General features: G+C 52.1%; 1 protein-coding gene across 8 annotated transcripts in view; it reads right to left on the reverse strand.

The window, feature by feature from the left end:
- Nucleotides 1-21,395, reverse strand: part of AKT2 (AKT serine/threonine kinase 2) — a 51,367-nt gene that overhangs the window by 22,252 nt on the left and 7,720 nt on the right. For 5 of the 8 annotated variants that reach the window (XM_057533945.1, XM_057533940.1, XM_057533941.1 and 2 more), the window contains 2 exons: nucleotides 9,943-10,072; nucleotides 1,014-1,142 (listed from right to left, as the gene is read on the reverse strand). In XM_057533945.1, coding sequence (XP_057389928.1) covers nucleotides 1,014-1,142; nucleotides 9,943-9,988 — 175 coding nt within the window. In that variant the 5' untranslated portion in view covers nucleotides 9,989-10,072. Of the gene's footprint in view, nucleotides 1-1,013; nucleotides 1,143-7,574; nucleotides 7,600-9,942; nucleotides 10,073-21,395 lie in introns of those variants that run through there. The other 3 variants (XM_057533946.1, XM_057533944.1, XM_057533947.1) reach the window with 3 other exon arrangements.

The raw sequence follows: 21,395 nt of genomic DNA on the forward strand, positions 1-21,395 counted from the left end.
TTGAGGGCAGCAGGCAGCCATGGAAGGCTTTAAATAGGGAAGGGACACGAACAGATTTAGACAGATCCCTCTGGCTGCCGTGTAGAGGGTGAGAGAGAATGGAGGCCGGGAGCCCAGGAGGCTGGGGCTACACCAGAGTGGGGCAGGGGAGGGGAGGGAAAGGCAGGTAGATGGGCCACAGAGGAGGTACAGAGAGGCATCTGGGACGATGCCCTGGCCTCTGGCCTGAGGATGAGGGGGCAACAGGGCCCTCCCAGAGAAGGAGATGGGGAGTACGAGAAGGTTGGGGAGGGAGAGGAGACTCAAAGGCCAGTTTGGGACATGGTGGGTATCCCACGGTGGGTATCCCAGGGAGAAACATGCAGGAAGCTCCTTGGCACAGGTGGGGAGAGTTCAGGAGGGAAGCCAGGGCTGGGAACAGCCACGTGGGGGTCACCAGCACACAGGAAAGCCACCAGGACAAGGCTTTAAGCAGGACAGAGAGGGGCGTGGGGCTGGATTCCAGAGCGAGCAGGTGGGGTGGCCTTGAGAGGCGAGGCTGGGGAAGAGGCTAGAGCAGGGAGCTAGTGGGGAGAGGACAGTGGTCTGGGCTACGAGGTGGCGGTGGAGGTGAGTGTCTTTGAAATGTTCTAAGGAGGTGGGACAAGGATGTGGTGACCAATCAGGTCAGCGGGGAAGGAAGGTGGCAGTGGGTTGAGGGCAGGTTCTGTGAGGCCCAGGCAAGGGCTTTGCACCGGCCAAGCTTTCACTGGTCAGTGTCTGGCAAGAAGGCACCACTTCGGGTACCACAGAGGGGACAGAAGGCCGGAAAATGCCCCAGCTTCTCTCTTCTTCCCGTTCTCCACTGCTGACCAGTACACCCCCCAGGCCCAGTAACACAGAGGTGGAGCAGGGAAAGGGTGGGAAATAGATCTGAGGGCAAACAGGCCCCAGACAGGCCCACAGCCCAAGAACGATCAAGCCCCACGTGTCCCCAAGACCTGCCAGCCGCTCTCTGAGCCCCTGAGACGCACCTGCGACAGAGAAGTTGTTTAAGGGGGGCAGGGTCTGGTCAGGGGCCTCGGGCCGCTCCTTATATCCAATGAAGGAGCCGTCGCTCTTCAGCAGGAAGTACCGGGGCCGCCAGGTCTTGATGTACTCACCTGTGCGAAGGCAGGGTGGGAGGGAGAGAGGTCAGGGCAGCCAGCCCAGCGCGGCAGTGCCTCACAACGGGCACCACAGCGGGAGGAGGATGGACAAGAGGGTGGGCAGGAGGGTGCTTCTCCTGGAGAAACCCTCGAGGCGGCCCCTGCTAATGCAGGCTGGGCACTGGGCTGGGCCCAGTGATCCAGAGGTCGTGCCTGGCAGGAAGGCGCCTGCCGCAGGGCCTCAGGGCACCAGCTGCCTCAGCGTGTGTCCAGCAGCGAGCCATCCTTGCCAGCGCGTGGCCCAGTCCCAGGGGAGGCCCAGGCTTCCAAACACACATGCCCTGTGGCCCTGTAAGGCCAAATCCCATGGGCGGGTGTTCACCAGTACAGCTGTGCAGGTGGATCAAATGTCAAAACACTGTGCCAGGCGGGGTATAACTGTTGCTGTGCCCTCCGAATGCTCCTTGACCCCTTCCATTTTTTCTAACCGTGAATATCCAGGCGCCCTGTACACACATACATACAGGTGCACACTATAAGGACCCCACTCCTCAGAGGGCTGCTATGGACTAAAATAAGATGGTGAAACATATATCCACACAAAAAACATAAATGTCCACAGCAACATTATTCATTATAGTAAAGGGTGGAGGGACTTCCCTGGTGGTCCAGTGGTAAAGAATACACCTTATAATGCAGGGGACGCGGGTTCGATCCCTGGTTGGGGAACTAAGATCCCACATGCCGCGGGGCAACTAAGCCCACATGCCACAACTACTGAGCTCGGGCGTCTCAACTAGAGAGCCTGCGTGTCGCAAACTACAGAGCCCATGCGCCCTGGAGCCCGTGCACCACAACTAGAGAAGAGAAAACCCGCATGCCACAACTAGAGAGAAGCCCAGCACCGCATCGCAAGAGCCCATGTGCTGCAACAAAAGATCCCACATGCCTCAACGAAAGATCCCACATGCCTCAACGAAGATCCTGTGTGCTGCAGTTGCAGCTAAGACCCGACACAGCCAAAAATAATAAATAAAATAAATAAATAAATAAATAATAAATCTTAAAAGAACAAAAAGAGTGGAAACTCAAAAGTTCATCAACTAATGAATGGATAAACAAAACGTGACATATCCGTATGATGGAATATTAATATTAGTCATAAAAAGAAATGAAATATGGGGAATTCCCTGGTGGTCCAGTGGTTAGGACTCCATACTTCCAGTGCAGGGAGCACGGGTTCGACCCCTGATTGGGGAACTAAGATCCCTCATGTTGTGCAATGCGGCCAAAAGAAAAAAAAAAAGGAAATGAAGTATTAATACATGCTACAAGGTTGATGAATCATACCTTATGCTAAGTGAAAGAAGCCTGTCACGAAGGATCACAAATTATATGATTTCATTTACATAAAATGTCCAGAATAGGGAAACTTACAGAGATGAAAAGTTGATTACTGGTTGCCTACGGCTGAGGAGGGGGCGAGTCTGGGGGGAGATTGGAAGGTGATGGCCAAGGGGGAGTCCTTTTTAGGGTAGTAAGAATGTTCTGAAATCGACTGTGGTGATGGATGCACAACTCTAAATACCCTAAAAGCCACTGAACTGTACACTTTAAATGGCTGAATTGTATGGTATGTGAATTATATCTCAAGTTGCTAAAAAAAATAAAATGAGATGGCAAATATAAAGCACACATAAAGCACCCAGCCTAGCTAGGGCCCAGCACACCAATAAATCAATAAATGCTCTTTATCATCAGTCCACTGGGCAAGCGAAGAGTGTGCCAGGCCCTTCACTCACATAGCACATGGAGAGGCAGGATGGCAGGGTGGGCTCCAATAAGTCACCTCACTTTTCTGTGTCTTTGTTTCCTCTTATGAGGATATCCGTTAATTGATGACGATGATCAGATAGTACTATATAGTGGTACTTTGTGCCTGCCAAGCACTGTCCTGACTATCTTATAGGTTTTAACTTGTTAAATTCTTTCAAATTAGATACTAAATGATTCCATGTATGTAAGGTTCAGAAACTAGCAAAACCCCAAATTCAACAGCACAATAAAAAGGACTATATACCATGACCAAGTGAGTTTTATCCCAGGACTGCCAGGGTGGTTCAAATACATGAAAATCAATCAATGCAGTATATATCATGAAGAGTAAAAAACACAAGGTCATCCAGATTGACACAGAAAAAGCGTTCGACAAAATCCAATGCTCTTTCATGATAAAAATACTCAGTAAGCTAGGAAGAGAAGGAAATTTCTTCCACAGGATAAAGGACATCTATGAAAAACCCACAAGTTAACAACATACTCAATGATGAAAGGATGAAAACTTTCCCCTAAGATCAGGAACAAGACAAAGATGTCCACTTTCACCACTGCTATCAAACACTGTAATGGAAGTTCTAGCCAGAGAAAAAGAAAAAGATAAAAAGTATCCAGCTTGAAAAGGAATAAGTAAAAGTATCTCATTTGCAGATAACATGATCTTATATACAGAAAATCACAAATAATCCACAAAACAATTACTAGAGCTAACAAATTCAGCAAGAGCAACACACAAAAACAAATTGTTTCTATACACCAGAAATGAATAATCCAAAAAGGAAATTAAGAAAACAATTACACTTACAACAGCACAAGGAGGCAAAGATTTATACACTAAAAACTACAAACACTGCTGAAAGAAATTAAAGACCTAAATAAATGCAAAGATCCTGTGTTCATGTATTAGAAGACTTGATGTTAAGATTACAATACTATCCAAAGCCATCTACAGATTCAACACATTCCCTGTCAAAATTCCAATAGCCTTTTTTGCTGTTGAGGAACAGTCAACCCTCAAACTTACATGGAATTCAAATTCATGTGGCAAGGGGTTCCAAACAGCCAAAGCAATGTTGAAAAGGAAGAACAAAGTAAAAGGACTCATACTTCCTGATTTCAAAACTTACTACAAAGCTACAATAATCAAATCAGTGTGGTATAAAGATAAACATATAGACCAATGGAGTAGAACTGAGAGTCAAAAAATAAACCTACATACTTATGGGCAACTGATTTTCAACAATACCAAGACCATTCCATGGGGGAAGACCAGTCTCTTCAACAAATGATGCTGGGACAAGGGTATACCCACATACAAAAGAACAGAGTTGGAACCCTATACCATATACCATATAAAAAAATTAACTCAAAGTGGATCTACCTAAATATAAGCGCTAAAACTATAAAACTCTTAGAAAAATACACCGGGGTAAATCTTCGTAACACTGGACTTGGCAACAGATTCTTAGATATGACAACAAAGGAAAAAAACAGATCAAGTGGACTCATTGAAATAAAAAACTTTTGTGCAAAGGATGTTACCAAGAAAATAAAAAGACAACCAAACAGAATGGGTGAAAATATTTGCAAATCATATACCTGATAAGAGTCTAGTATCCAGAATATATAAAGAACTCTTACAACTAAGCAACAAAAACACAGTCTGGTTAAAAAAATGGGTGAAGGTGGGGGGAAGGGTAAGCTGGGATGAAGTGAGAGAGTAGCAATGACATATATACACTACCAAATGTAAAATAGCTAGCTAGTGGGAAGCAGCCGCATAGCACAGGGAGATCAGCTCAGTGCTTTGTGTCCACCTAGAGGGGTGGGATAGGGAGGGTGGGAGGGAGGCTCAAGAGGGAGGGGATATGGGGATATATGTATACATATAGCTGATTCACTTTGTTATACAGCAGAAACTAACACAACATTGTAAAACGGTTATACTCCAATAAAGATGTAAAAAAAAAATATTAAAGAGCAAAAAAACTTGATAGACTTGATTGTATAAAACTATGAACTATATGCCAAAAATCAGTATTGACACTTTTGAAGATTTAAATCTTAAAATACATATATAACATAATCGATACAAGATATGAATAGGCATAAAAATAAAAATAATTTACCCAAATCTTAAAAGAAAAAAAAGGGTGAAGAACTTAAACAGAATCTCACCAAAGATATACAAACGGCCAACAAGCATATAAAAAGATGCTCAACATCATCAGTCATTAGGGAAATGCAAATCAAAACGAAATACCACTTAATACCCACCAGGATGGCTTTTATTAAAAAAAACAAAAACAGAAACAAAAAAACTAAAAGAAAAAGAACAGGTGTGGGTGAGGATGTGGAGAAATTGAAACCCTGTGCACTGCTGGTGGGAATGTAAAATGGTGCAACCCTGTGGAAGCTTGGCGCTTCCTCAAAAAGTTAAATACAGAATACGCTGTAGATTACACATACAGAATGTATGACCCAGATTTTATACATTTCTTACCTACATTATCTAACTATATATAATAGATTATAAATAATATAACCTAATGGATATATACGTCCCAGCAATTCCACTCCTAGGTGTATACCCACCCCCAAAATTGAAAACAAGTACTCAAATCCTTGTATACAAATGTTCATAGCAGCACTATTCACAATAGCCAAAAGGCAGAAATACCTCAGATGTCCATCAACAGACCTACAGATAAACAAAATGTGGTATATTCATACAATGGAATATTGTTTGGCTACAAAAAGGAATGAAGGGACTTCCCTGGTGGCGCAGTGGTTAAGAATCCACCTGCCAATGCAGTGGACACGGGTTCGAGCCCTGGTCCGGGAAGATCCCACATGTCATGGAGCAACTAAGCCCGTGCACCACAACTACTGAGCCTGTGCTCTAGAGCCTGCGAGCCACAACTACTGAGCCCGCGTGCCACAACTACTGAAGCCTGTGCGCCTAGAGCCCATGCTCCCCAACAAGAGAAGCCACCGCAATGAGAAGCCCGCGCACTGCAACGAAGAGTAGCCCCCACTCACCGCAACTAGAGAAAGCCCGCGAGCAGCAACAAAGACCCAACGCAGCCAAAAATAAATAAATAAATTAAAAAAAAAAAAAAGGAATGAAGTACTGATATGTGCTACAGCATGGATGAACCTCAAAAACATTATGCTAGGGGCTTCCCTGGTGGCGCAGTGGTTGAGAATCTGCCTGCCAATGCAGGGGACACGCGTTTGAGCCCTGGTCCGGGAAGAACCCACATGCTGTGGAGCAACTAAGCCCGTGTGCCACGACTACTGAGCCTGTGCTCTAGAGCTTGTGTGCCGCAACTACTGAAGTCCGCGCGCCTAGAGCCCGTGCTCCACAACAAGAGAAGCCACCGCTATGAGAAGCCCGCGCACCGCAACGAAGAGTAGCCCCCGCTTGCCGCAACTAGAGAAAGCCTGTGTGCAGCAGTGAAGACCCAATACGGCCAAAAATAAAAAAATAAATAAATTAATTTAAAAAAAAACAAGTTATGCTAAGTGAAAGAAACCAGACTTTTGTGGCCACATATTGTATGATTCGTTTATATGAAATGTCCAAAATAAGTAAATCCATAAAAACGGAAAACAAATTGGTGGCTGCCAGGGGCTGGGAGGAGGGGGAATGAGAACTGACTACTTAACGAGTACAGGGCTTTCTTTCAGGCAGATGAAAATGTTTGGGAACCAGACAGAGGTAGTAGTTACACAACACTGTGAATGTACTAAAGGCCACTGAATTGTGCACTTTAAAACAGTTAATTCAGTGTTATGTAAATTTTACCTCAGTTTTAGAGAGAAAAACAAAACTAGAAAAATTCATCTACTCTATTGGAGGTTGGGAGAGGCACAGGGGCTTCTGGGGACTGACTGACTCTATTTCTTGACCTGGACACAGGTTTGGGGGTAAGCTTATAATCCAGGCACTTACCTGTGGTGCTTTATATATCGATAACAAGCTAAGAAAAAAAAGAAACCTAGAAGGAAAAAATATCCTCACAACAATCCCATTTTACAAACGAGGAAACTGAGGCACAAAGAGGTTTCATTACTTGCCTGAGGCTCACAGTTGTTGACCGGGAGAGCTGGGATTGGAACCCAGGTTTGCTCTGTCCAGAGTCCATGTTCTTGACCACTACGCTGTCTGCCTCTAAATTGGCAGACGAGGCCTGGCCTGCTGGGGCCTGGCAGAGAGTATGCTGAGGCTGTGTCAGAAAGGACACCCGCACATGGCATAAGGGACCCATTCCTTGAGTGGACCTTGCTGAGCAAGAGGCGGCATGTGAGCCAGGAGCTGGCTCAGGAGTTGGAGCCTGAACCTCAGCACTACCACCTCCTTGCTGAAACCTTGGGCAAGTCAGTCTTCCTGCCGAGCTTCAGCTTCCTGGTCTGTGAGACGGTGCCCACCTGACGGGGCAGTAATGGAAATGCAACAAAACTGGGTCTGCCTAGAGCGGAGCCCCAGGCCCGGCAGAGTGGGCACACAGTAAGCCGGAGCTGCTGTTATTTCAACCACCAGGGGTGGGGTGGGGTGGGGTAGCGGGGATGTCCAAACAGCTGCAGGGCCCACTTCGCCTTACCCACCTCTGCCAGCTGCTGCTCAGAATGACAGGCACTGGAGAGACCCAGGAGTGACACGCACGCATGTGTGTAGGTATGGTACAAACCCAAGGCAGGTGGTCATCTCAGCAGCTTGTCTGGGTCCATGCAGGTAAGTGGAGACACTGAAGGCCTAGGAGGGGCTGAGATCCACTTAATGCCATCAGCATTAATGCCAGAGACAAAGCCCTGCCCCGGCCACAGTTCTCGGGCCACCTTCAGGGCTCTGCCACCCCAGCCTAGTGAGCCAAGGGCCACGGAAACTCAGGAGCCTGAGACGCTGGCACACCCTAACACACTCGCACTATCCACACACACAATCCCAAACGTTCATTCAACAGTTATTGAGTGCCTACTGCACGCCAAGCACTTTTCTAGGGCACTGGGGACATCTCAGTGAACAAGCCAGATAAAATCCCTGCCCTCATGAAGCTGACAATCTCAGAGGCCTGGGTTGTTGACCCATTTTACAGATGTGAAACCAAGGCTCAGAGAGATGACATAGCTTACCCAGTCACACTGAGAGGAAGTGGCAGAGCCAGGGTTGACACCTGCCAAGGTTCAGAAAGCCGCAACAACAGCCCCAAACTCAGGGCCCCATCTGGGTGGGTAGGCCAAGGTGTATTGAGTACCACCCTGCCTGGAAAGGGCAGCAGGAAAGGATTCTCCCCTGCTCAGTCTGATGGGGGAGGCCTGGCCTGGGGAGCCACCTCCGTCCCTCATCACTGCTCCATGTCTGCGGGCTGTGACAGGGCAGGATGGGCGGGCACCTCTCCCAGTTTCTGCAGGGCCAGCCCCACCAGCCTCCTCGCGCCCTTTAAACATGCCTGGCCCACTCCCCTTTGTGGACTCATGGGCTGTCCCCTTCGCCCTTGCCCCAGTTAACTGTGGGGCTCACTCCCTTGCCTCCCTTCAGATCTTTATTCAAACCCCCCCCTTCTCAGTGAGGCCCTCGCTGACCACCCCGTTTGGGATAACTCCCCCTCACACCCCTCCTCCTCCTCACATTGTTCGGCTTTCCTCCGTGGCACTCACCACCCACTGGACACACCTGTCTACTCAGGTGCCATGGGCTCTCCCCCCCAGTGTAAGACATCAACAAAAGGATGGGGACTTCTGGCTCATCTGGTTCACTGCTGTGTCTCCAGCACCTAGAACAGCGCCTGGAACACGGGAGCCGCTCAACAGATGTCTGCTGAGTGAATGAAAGCGCACAGAGCGGCTACCCCCAGGCCTGGCGTCCCCCTCCGCAGGGGAAGGTCCGCGGAAGCCAGGACAGTCTGCCTCCTTCGCTCCTGGGCGCCTGGACAAGCTGACTCTCAGCACGTGCGTCTTCCTAGCTGCCCCTGCACACGGCAGCGTGGGCGTTAAGTGCGCTGGTTCTGGGGCAGGGGCCTGGGGCCTCGGGGTCTAGTCTCTTAGTCTCTTTGTAAATGACTTCATTTCTCAGCTGCCCACCAGCACAACCAGATCAGGTCACGCGCTGGCTCACAACATCCTGGGCTTCTGAACGCCTGGAGAGTTAAAGCCCTTTCCATGTCGTCGAGGGCCGATGGTCTGATGCTGCACCACCGCTCTGCCCACCTCCTCCAGCTCGCCCTCGCTCGCTCTGCGCCAGCCACACTGGTCAACTCTCCGGTCCAGGCAGTCTCATTCCCTGCCACACCCTTGCCTGTCTATCCGTGTGGCTCGCTCCCTCACCGCCTCCAGGCCTCTGTTCACTGTCCCCTCCTCGAGCCGCTTCCACTGAAGCCCATCTTCCTCCAGCCCGTTCCCCCTCACAGCTCCTATTTTTCACAACGGCACTTATCACCACCTGACATCATGTCTGTTTATTGTTTGTCCCCATCCCCCAATGGATCGCAAACTCCATGAGGGCACCACAGTGTCCCCAGAGCCTGGGGTGGCCAGCCCGGCATACCACACACTCCATGAGTATTTGCTGAATGAATAAATGCTGAATATCATCTCACTGTGTTACTTCAGTTAAGTGACTGACCCTCTCTGAGCCTCAGTTTCTTCATCTATAAAATGGGGCTACAAACAGGATCACTAATGCAGAGGCAGAACTTGAGGCCTGGCCTGGAGGCTCATGCAGGAGGTCCAGCTAGGCCTGGAGGCTCAGGCCCAGGCACAGCCACAGTCCCTCTGTCCAGACTACTTTCAAAGATCCCATGAAATGGGCTGGTAAGGAGCTAGTGACCAGGGGCAGGGAGGGAGGCAGACAGGGCTTGGAATGCTGGCTCCTCAGGTGGTAAAGACCCTGTACCTCTGCCTCTCAGGGCACAGCTGCCAGGAGAGCCAGGGCGGAAGGGGGAGACACGCAATCCCGTGGGCAAAAGCAGCCCCTTACCGCGCTTGTGGAGCCAGCCTTCTTTGATGACAGACACCTCGTTCATGGTGGCAGCGTGACAGGCTGTCACCTAGCTCGGGACAGCTCAGGGCAGCAGGACATGCAGGAGGTGCGGTGGACAGAGCACAGTCTGCAAGACAAGAGAGGAGCCTGTCAGAGTGGGAGGGGGATTGGGCCTCAGCGCCTTCCCTCGGGACAGCCCGCCTCTGAGGCCCCTAGGGCTGCTCGGACAGGGTGGAGCCAGGGCGGGTGGGCCGAGACCTGCCCTGGGGCCCAGGCTGAGGGGGAGGAGGTGGCCATGTCCCCAGGGAGCCCAGTCTCTGGGGGAAAGGACACGAGCTTGCCCTCAGAGCCCACTCTGGAAGGAGCAGAGCTCCCTGGCCTGTGCCCGGACACTCAGGACACCCGTGCTGACCAGAGGCAGCCCCTCCACCCACCGGCACTCCTGGCGGGGCGGGGCGGGGCGGGGCGGGAGGCAGGCGAGGAGCTGCAGCCCCGCCCCCTGCGTCACTCCCATGCCCCAGCGCTGAGGTCACCTGGGCTGAAGCAGACAGCCCTGGGCACCTGAGGGAGTGCTCAAAGCCACCAGTATCTGCCTGCCAGCCCCAAACACACACACTCTCTCTCTCCCTCCCCCTCCCCCTCCCTCTCTCTCTCCTTTCCAAACCAAGGAACCACCAACCTGCCACCTTTCGAGAACCAAGTACCACCCCCACCCCGGCACCAGGCCACCTCATATCACTCTCTCAGCCTCAGTTCCCTCCTTGTCCCCAGCAGATGACAGAGGAAAGAAAGGTCTCAGTGCTCCGCATCTTCAACAAGAAAGGAACCTACTGCGTGTACACGTATCTGGGGCCCAGAAGCCAGTCCTGGGGGCTTGACCGAGGCCCTGGTCCCCTCCCAGAGACCTCTGCTTCCGTCCCCAGGGAGCAGCAGCCAACAGACTGACGGGCGCCGAGGCCGCTGCTTCGTCTCAGGTTCCCGGGGCAGCGGGGAGAAGGGGGAGGCAGCCACCAGCTGGGCCCTACCTGGAGCCACAGGCCTGGACAGGGGCCACGGGGCTCAAGGCGCCTTTCGCCTTTCCTGGCCTGGGGTTATTTGCGGACAGCAGGTCAGGAGCTACGGTGGCCCCCAGAGAAGTGGCAGCTGGCTCTGGGGACACCGCGGGCATCAGCTTTCTCTCATGCCCCAGGGGAGCTGGTGGGTTGGACACACTACTGCCTGGCATGTGACAGTGGCAGGCTGCCCGGGCCCCAGGCAGAGGGAAGGGAGGTAAGTGGGAGGAAGACAAGATGGACAGTGTCAGGGAAGTAAACAGCAGGGGAGAAATCACATTCTGGACTCTGAGCTGCAAAGACAGGGTCCAGCAGGGGCTCCCTCCCCCAGCAGGTACGGCTGGCACCTCCGGGGCTCACACCCACAGACCGAACACACCCAGGACCGCCAGATCTTCACTCCAAAACATCCACCGGTCTGTGCTTCAGTCTTAATGTGACCAGGGTTTCCACCCCAGCCTCCCTACAACGCGGCTCAGGTCCAGCGCTGTCCTCTCCCACGAGGACTCACCCCACCTCTTCCCTGGCCTCCCATCCTCCCATCTGTCTCCCTCAGCACCTACAGGGACCCTCAAATCTGACCCGTGGCTTCCCACAGGCCTCGGGAAAGAGCCAGGCTCCTCAGCTTGGGATTCCAGGCCCCTCAGGCCCTGGCCTCTGCTGCTCCCCACCCCTGCTCCGCCCGCAGTCCTCTCTGCCATCCACGGCTTCCTGATCCTCTCCCACCCCACCTCCCCTCCCCACCTCCCCTCCCCACCTCCCCTCCCGCCCTGGCTTTCTCCCTGGGTTCCCAGCCTGTGCTCTCAACCCCTGTACTCCATCCTAAATCTGACCCTGTCCCTCTCTGTTCAAAACCCTTCCGTGGCTCTCCAGTGTGCTCAGAACACAGAACAAGGTCCTTTCCACCACAAGAAGGCCCGGCATAAGCAGAAAGGCACCTAGAAAGCCCTCAAGAAAGGCTAATGACCGTGACAATGATTACCACACCAGGCACTACCCACCTCCCCACCCCTCCTCCCCCGCCCTCACTCTCTGCCAGGCTTCTGGCACTCAGGCCCTTCCCTCTGGCCTCTACCCCCAACGCCTTCTGTGAGTTCCCCCTCTTCCTTAAGGTCTCAGCTGAACCAATGCCTCCTCCAGGAAGCCTTCCTGACCTCAGAGGCTGGACTGGGTCCTCTCCATGCACCTCCTGGTCAACTCTCCCCACACCTCTAAACACTAATTCAGCGCACCAGCCCGGTGTCTGGCTCTCTGTTGAATGCACAGTGAACAAACCCAAGTCTCCCCAAAAGATCCCCAGCCCAGGACAAGAGACAGCCTCAGAAACAATTCCAGAATCTATTCACGCCACCAATCTTTTTCTGAACATGTCCTAAGCTCCAGACTCTGTCCTGGGTTCCAGAGACAGAGAGTCACTAAGACACAGCCCCTGCCTTCAGGAAGCTTACATTCCAGTGGGGGAGGCAGACAGTACACAGGCCACAACGTCAGGTGGCAGCAAAGAAAAGTGAACAGGGGAAAGGAGGGCAGGGAATGGGTGCTGTGTTAGCCACGCTGTATGAGGGACAGGTGACCCAACGTGTAGGGAGCAAATTTCAGGCAGGGGAAGAGCAAGTGCAAAGCCCCTGAGGAAGCTTGGGAAGGAGCTTGGGGAATGTGGCTGGCACAGGGTAAGGAGCCGGGGCAGAGAGCACACTTAGGGCCTGGAGGCAGGCGTGGTGGGGAGTTAGGGAATTCCTCTCCAACACGGGGGCCAACACTGCACCTTCCCCTGGTACGAGCTCAGTTCAGAATAGGGCTGGGTTCCCAAATAGGGCTGGGATGGAGAACCCAGAGTCCAAAGGAAGGGTGGATGTGGAAGTAAAGGACAAGGGCCTCGTGTCCAATCTCAGCTCTCCCCTCCTCTCCCCTCCCCACCCTCCCCAGCCCAGCAACTTCACCTCTCGGAGCCTCTGTGATTCAGCAGCACCAGGGCTGTCAGTAGCACGAAAGCACCCACTGTGTGCAGAGGCTCAGCCCACTGCCTGGCCCCCAGTGAACACCCAAACACGTGGCTGCCAAGATCAGAGAGAGGTGAAGGCAGCCGGGTGTGGCCGAGAGTGGTCAGGGTTGCAGAGTCCAGGAGCCAATGCCAGCTGGGTGGCCTTGAGCATGAGGGCGCTCCTCCAGAGCCTCTCCTGATCACTCCCAACCACCCCACCAGAGGGCCGTGACCATGCCCAGGGCAGGGCAGAGGCTGAGAGAGGGGAAGTGTTTACCTTGGGTCTCCCAGCTGAGGAGTGGTGGAGGCCCTGGCTGCAGCTCAGCCCACCAGAGCCACTTTTTACATCCTCACTTCAGCGACTAAAAAGCCAGCAAGCAGCAGCTAGGGCGAGGGCGGGGGAGGAACTGAAAGATCCCCTGCATCCTGCCTGGATCCTGCCCATCCTCCCACTGAGGGTGGCGCCTCCGCTGAGGTATCTGTGACACAGTCCTGCAGTGACGAAACACCATCACCACCGCAGCCAAGAAGATGGCCTGCTCCCTGGGGAGCTCCCGATGGAGGACACCCAGACCTGCCTCTGGAAGCCGGGCATCAGCACAGCAGGGGAGTGCCTGCATGGCCCCACCCCACCCACTGCTCCGTAGGGTGTCTGGGCTTCAATCGCTGAGGGTCTGGGCAGGAGCTACAGCTGTCAGTTAGAGGTGAGCCACCTGGGAGGCAAGGTGAAAAGAGCAAGGGCACCTCAAAGGAGAGGACACTCACACAATGAAGGAGCGCACACAATTTCATTAGTTATGGGGAAATGCAAATTGAAACCACCCCCCAGGATGGCTAAAATTTTAAAAATTGACAACTCCAAGCGTTGTCAAAAATGTAAAGGAATCGGTACTGGTGGGAGTATAAAATGGTTCAACCACTATGGAAAACTGTTTGGCAATAACAATTAAAACTCAACATATGCCTACCCCGTGACCCAGCAATTCCACAGCCCTCTAAGAGAAATGAGCGCATTTGTTTACCAAATGACATGTACTAGAATGTTCACAGCAGCAACATTCACGGTAACCTCAAAACTGGAAACAGACCAGGTATCCATGCACAGGAGAATGGATAAACAAACTAAGGTAAATTCATAGAGCACACCACCACACAGGGACGGAACTACTGATACCTACAACAGGGATGAAGCATAACAACTTTACACGGAGTGAAAGAAGCCAGATGCAAAATGACACATCAAGTATGAGTCCATGGACAGCAAGTTCAGAACAGGCAACATGACACCATTTGTTTCTCACTTGTAAAACTGTGCAGAAGATCAAGGAAGCAAATATCCAAAAGTCAGGAGAGTTGTTACATTTGGGAGTAACAGAGGAGGGAGGTTTCTGGGAGCTGACAATGTTCTATTGTGATTACAGAGACTCGCAGCTTTACAGTTATTCATTATACTGTACCGTATAAAATACGTTGAACATATTTTTCTGTATTTTATGACGAAGTCACAATAAAAAAGAACCTGGGTTTGGGAGCCCAGAAGATATAGGGGAACGAAAATCGGGCCTCCTGGCTTCTGGGGCTCCCCCCAACCCCAAGGCTGGCTTGCCTGGATTTTCACCTCAAGGCCAGTCACCAATGAATAAGGAAGAGGAATCTGGGGTCCGCAGGCTCTGGATTTCAGCCCCAGGCTTTGCTGCTTCTTGGCTGTGCGGCTGCAAGCGACACCCTCATTGGCCTTAGTGCTCCAATCTGTACAATGATCCGGCCGGAGGAGGGACGTGCACCCCGGAGGGGCAGGGCTGGAGTGTTGGTATGTTTAACACAGAAGAAAGCTGAAAGGGAATGAAAATCACCACCCACAGTGGTCAGCTCTGAGCAGGGAAAGGAGAGGTAACTGGAGACGGGTCCCTAAGGGGCAAGGGCAAGGTTTGATGTTTTAAATATCTGCTAAGTACATGGATATCACTGACTTATTCTAGTGTATGTCTTAAACACTCTAGTAAATTTTTTTTTTTAATTTTAGGACTTTTATTTTGGCTGTGCCGTGCAGCATGCGGAATCTTAGTTCCCCGACCATGGATCGAACCTCTCCCCCCTGCACTGGAAGCACAGAGTCTTCACCACTAGACCGACAGGGAAGTCCCTAATTTTAGAACTTTTTACTTCTGTCTGCCTCGGAGGTCTTATTTCTCAATGGTTTCCAAACTGTAGCTCCCTCAGAAGCTTCATCTCACCTTGCTGGAGTCACGTCCATTAGAGGTGATTTACAGGATGACACAGGGCCAGGGGGAGAGAGGCCCTCAGATGACTGCCTTGCCCTAGCTGGCAGCCTTGGGAAGGGACTGGGTCCTGGAAAAGGTCCTTCCAAACCTCTTTTCTCATCTGTAAAATTAAGGTCACTGTGGTTCCCGCTACTAGAGGGGTTGTGTGGCCCAGATGAGTGAGCTCCAGGGCTCCTGTCGTCGCCCCTCCTACAATCTGGGACCCTGTGACCACCTGAGTCAGAGGAAACCCCCTCCTCTGCTCAAACCCTCCCAAGTCCCCATCTCACCCAGAGTAAAAGAAGCCAAAGTCCTTTCAGGAGCCCAGGACCCTATTCTGCATCATCTCCCCCTTCACCTCTCCGAACCCTCCATGGCACCGGTGCCTCCAACACACCTGGACCCCCTACCTCGGGGCCCTTGCACATGCTGCCCCCTCAGTCAGAACTGTCTTCTCCAAGTATCCGTGGGGCCCTGCCCCACTTTCTTCAGCCTCAGCTCACATGTCTCTTTCTTCGCGAAGCCTCCATACCCTCCGTGGTCAAGAGAACCTCCCGTTATCCTTGATGAAAGTAAAGCGCTCATCATCACCGGCTCGACTGTACATATTTACTTGTTTACAAGCTTACTGTCGACCTCTCTCCACTGTGATGTCAGGGCAGGGTAAGGGCAGGGCCTGGCCTGCTCGGGCACTGCAGGACCCGATCCTCACGTTCAGATCCTCAGAACCTTGCGTGGTGCTAGGTCCACAGTGGGCACTTAATAACTATCTGTGGAATGAACATGGGTAAGAGTGAAGCTCTGTGCCCAGAACACGTTCAAAATAAGTTAAATTCCTTTCCTTGCCCCTCGTCAAGTCCTTTTTCTCTCGCCCCCTCTCCCTGACCTGCTTTCCATGCCAGACAGCACAGATGGGATAAGGAGGCAGGAGGGGGAGGCAGAGGCTCTGCATCTCCTGGGGCTGCAGACAATGGGGTGGGGCTCCGCCCTGACACCCTGACCCCCCAGGAGCCTCTGTCACCTGCTCTGTAATCTGCGCCGCACCTACAAGTCCCAGGAGGACTTGCTCAGGAGAGAAATTCAAAGACAATAGGAAACCTGTGGTTCGACAGGCAGCGTCTGCCCGTGGGAATGTGGGAGGAAAGGCGCACAGGGCAAGCGAAACGACTCCCTCATTCGCCACCCGCAGCTCTGTGAACTGGACCCGCGTTTTGTGAGGGCACTTTAGCAAAACTGAAAAAGTGGAAAACGCACATGTCCTTGGAGCAATTTCTCTTGCAGAAAACGCTTATGCAGGTGCACACAGGTTCTCAGGCGGGGTTGCTCAACCTCGGTACTAGTGACATTTAGATAATTCTGGTCATGGGGCTGTTCTGCAAACTGTAAGAGGTTTTAGCAGCATTCCTGGTCTCTACTTGCTAAAACCAACAGCTCAACCTCCCTCGGAGTTCTGACCATCAAAACTGTCTTCAGCCATGACCAGATGTCCCTTGGGGGCAAGGCCATCCCCTTGGTGAGAACCGCTGTTCTGAGAATACTGTTGCTGGAAGAGTGAAACCCAGGAAGCAACCTAAATGCCCACAACAAGGGTCTGGTATCATCACAACGGTTGATGTGATGCCAGGACGAGAGAGGCAATGCCTACGCAGCACCTGGCACACGCCAGGCACCCCTAAGTGCTTTGTACATGAGAATTCAACTCTCGCAGAAACCCCATGCGGCAGGCACTCTTTAGCTGACAGTTTTGGTTCTTTTTTAATCTCTTCGTATAATTATATTTAAACTTTTTCTTTTTCTTTTTTTTTTTGGCTGCGCCACACGAATTGCAGGATCTTGGTTCCCCAACCAGGGATTGAACCAAGGCCCCAGGCAGTGAAAGCGCAGAGTCCTAACCACTGGACTGCCAGAGAATTCCCAAGGCACTCTTATTATCGTCTCCATTTTCATGAAGAAACTAAGTCACAGGGGTGAAATAACTTGCCCCATCACCTGATCAGGAAGTATGGAGCTGGGCTGGGACCACACAGGCCCAAGTGGCCTGTGGAGTTAAGGCACACCTGGATTCACGTCCCTGCCCGTCAACTTTATAGCCTCCCCAAGTCTCAGTTTTCTCCTCAATGCAATGGGGATGACAGCAGTGCCTCCATCGCAGGCTCATGTGTGGGAAGGGCCCAGCAAAGCACCCAACCCTCGGTGAAGGTCCACCCACCAGACAGAACACGACGCAGGCGTGCCACGCGCAAGAACCAACCTCAACATGACATGCTGACACTGCCTGTCAGCGTTCAGTGTGCTCACGGCACAACAGAACATCGGCCTGATCCCTTTCTGAAGCACAAATGTGTATGCACCACATCGCCTCAATTCTGATATGCTTATTTTTTCACAGGCTGACAATACTGAGATTGACGTGCATCTCACAAACCACGTATAAACTTCATCTGCAGCATCCTTTTCAGAAAAGTGGTTATGTGATCAACAGTGGATCTTACGGGGAACAGTGTCTTCCACGGGAGGGCACGAGGTATATGTTAAATGTCATGTGCAGAGAAAGAACTGTGCCAAAGAGCCAACAGAGGCAGAATAATGGGAGCAGGAGTGAAGGTGGCCTCGGAAACCAAATGCATTTCAACCTCAGCTCCGCCACTTGCTGTGGAGCAAAGGTCCAAGGCTGCTGTGAGGATTAAATCAGTTTATCCACATAAAGGCCTTCAAACAGAGCCCGATACGACGACTGCTCAACACCTATCAGGTGTTAGAATTTCCCCAGCAGGTGGAGACATGGGGACCATCACTTCCTACATGACACGCTTCTGTAATGTGAATTTTTACCTACACTGCCTCTTTGGTAAGAAGGCAGTATTGAAGACACTTTTTCTTCTCCTGAGCACTACATGCTCCCCACAACTGCCCCATCTGTCTACTTGGAGCAGGTAAGACTTGAGGCAGGCTGAAGACGTGGGTGGGCTGCAAACAATACTGGGACAAGAATAAGCACCAGAGCAGACTTCCTTCTCCTCCCTGCCACCAGCCCCACACTGCCCCGCTCTGCCTGCCTTTCAGCACCCACAGAAATCATGTCAAATGTTTGAGTCTGCTGGGCCACAGACCCGTAACACTCGAGAGCACCATGTCGCAGCTAGAGGGACCCTCCAAAAACAGCTCTGCTCCGGGATCACGTCACAGGCCCTTATGGAGGCCACAAAGGACCACTTGAGGTGGCCCCTGCCTGTTCTCCAGCCTCATTGGTCAGCATGCTCTCCCTGCCCCTCCACTTTCCCCTTTACTCCTTGCTCTCTCTCTCTCTCTCCCTCACCCCAGGGCCTTTGCACATGCTAGTCCCCGACCCATCTTCACCTGCCAAATCCTTGTTTCCTCAGGGAAGCCTGCCCAGACTGCCCCCTGCCTCACGAGTCACAGACCTTCAGAGCTTGGCTTTCCTGTCCCCTCACAGCACTTACCACCTCTGCCGTGCTCAGTCACGCGTATAATTAATTATCTGGGTAATGGCGCCTCCCACACCAGACTCAGGGCTCCATGAGGCAGAGACAGGGCCTGTCCTGGTCTGCACTGTGTCCCCAGCCCCACCCAGCCAGGGCCAGGCCCAGAGCTTTCATCAATTCAGAGTGGGGGTGGCAAACAGAACCACAGCTTTTGAGCTCAGAGTTCTGCCAAGTGGAGGGGAAACAAAAAAACCTGCGTCCACTCATTCCACAAATATGGCACCCTTGCTGCGTCAGCACTGCTCTGGTCCCCAGAGGCAGCAGTGACCAAAACAGAACTCCCTGTCCTGGGGGACTTTATTGGGGGGGGGGGGTTGGACAGGCATTAAAACAAATAATTTAAATAAACAGATAAGTTATACAGTACACCAGAACTGACAAACGTTATGGAGAAAAGAAGCATATAGAGAACTAGCTGTGTGGGAAGCGGGCAAGGGTTTCCGATTTTATAAACGGTGGTCAGAGCAGGGCTCACTGAGACAGTGAAATCTGAGCACAAACCTGAAAGAGATGAGGCAGCCACGTGGAGACCTGGGGGAGAATGGTCCAGGCCAAGGAAGAACAGCACCAAGGTGTGGCCTGCGTGAGACACAAGAGGTGGCGGAGGGGAGCAAGGCACGTGTGGCTACAGAGGAAGCTGGGGACCTGGCTGGGCAGGGCCTGGGAGGCCACTATAAGGGCTGTGGCTAGGATTCCCTGGAGGTCCAGTGGTTAGAACTCGGCACTCTCACTGCCAGGGCCCGGGTCCCTGGTCGGGGAACTAAGATCCTGCAAGCCTCGCGGTGCAGCCAAAACAAAACAAAAACAAAAACAAAAAACAAAAAACCAACAAAGGGCTGTGGCTATTTCTTGGAGAGAGATGGCAAGTGTCAGCTTGAAGAGGGTGCAGTGTATGGAATCCCCTGGCCCCAGTGAGGCAGGAGCTGTATCCCAGCCTTCTCCTCCAGGAATTGCGCCCAGAAGAAGCCCTATGCACTGGCCTGACACTCCCACCACCTGGCTCACTTGGGGACCACAAGGACCCATACTTCACAGATGGGGAAAACTGAGGACAGGAAGGCTGGACAGCTAGGACACAGCGGAGGAGACTGGATCACGGCGTCCCAGCCTGAGCCTCTTCCACCTCCCTCCACCCTCACTCCCAAGAAACCGAGCCCCTCCCACACCCCAGCCCGCCCTCCCTTACCATCCTCGATGCCCTGCAGAAGAACAGGGCCGCCCGACACACACACACACACACACACACACACACACACACACACACACACACGGCCCCTTCCATCTGGCTGAGGGGTTCCTCCCTCACAGGAGCGGCTCCGCACCGCCATCCTCCGCCTGCCTCGCCTGCCTCCCCAGCCGCGCCCTGAGGCAGGGCCTGGTGGTGTGAGACCCCACGTCATCCCTAGGGCACCTTGGAGCAAACAGGCAGGGTCCTAACCAGGGCTAATATTTACTGAGTGCTCACAACGTGCCAGGCCTGGATTCATATTAATAATCCACACAGCCACCCTGTGAGGTAGATATTACTATCCCCATTCTTTGGAAGAGAAAACAGAGACCCAGAGAGAATAAATTGTGTGCTCAACCATAACAGCAGGTGAGTGCAGGACATGGCTGATCTAGACAACAGAACTTTCTGTAATGATGGAAATGTGGCTACTGGGGCTAGTCCAAGTAAAGAACTAAATTTTCACTTTTATTTTAATTACTTAAAATTTAAATAGCCACACATGGCTAGTAGCTAGCACATTGGAGGTGTAGCTCTATAGAAGCTCTCTTAATGAGGCACCAGGAGCCTGAAGGCAGGGGCGGGGGTGAGGGTGAGCCAAGTACCACGGATGCTCACAGGCCCGAGGGCTGGATCATCCTGGCCTGCCGAGGAGATGCTCCCACACTACACCATCACTCCCGAGCCACGACCCTGACCTGCTCACCCCAGAGAGCTGGAACAGGGCTCCGAGGCCCAAACCCACACCTGGAGTCCTGCTGGACTCAAATCCTGACTTCCACTTCCAGGCTGCAAGGGACGCTTCTCTGAAGGTCAGCATCCTCGGTCTATAAAATTTGATCTTAATACCAACCAGACCAAGCGTTTATTATGTTATTTCAAAAGATGCCTTTTTTGACAACCCAGGGTCGTCGTGGGGACCCAATGAAACATGCTTCCAGCACAGTTGGGGGTGAGGCCGGCGCTTTGGAAGACGGGCAGCAATTACATAAAGGTGAATTCCAAAGTCAAGGGCCAGCCTGAGCCTCAGTTAGCCAGAGCTATGGAAGTGGCAGCTATGTTAATACTGTCACTAGCTGGTTAAAAGGAATTATCCAGATAATTCATGACATGCCCACATTAACTTTTTTTTTTTTAACTTTTTAAAAAATATCATATAAATGAAAACACACAGCTAGAAAGAAAGCAGACAACTCGCAGATACCACCCCAAAACACATGCTCAACACCCTAACCGGCCACCCCCCACCTAGGTCTCTGGACACCAGCTTGAGAAGCACGGCCCTAGGGGACCCCAGACCTGCCCGAACAACCTGGGTCCTGCCACCCTCCGCTCCCTCCCTCTCCCCCAGCTCCACCAAGTGGCCTACTCTCAGTAGCACCACCACATCAAGGTACCTCCCACCTCAGGGCCTTTACCCAGACT

This window comes from Balaenoptera acutorostrata, chromosome 19, assembly GCF_949987535.1.
Source record: "Balaenoptera acutorostrata chromosome 19, mBalAcu1.1, whole genome shotgun sequence".
NCBI lineage: Eukaryota > Metazoa > Chordata > Mammalia > Artiodactyla > Balaenopteridae > Balaenoptera > Balaenoptera acutorostrata.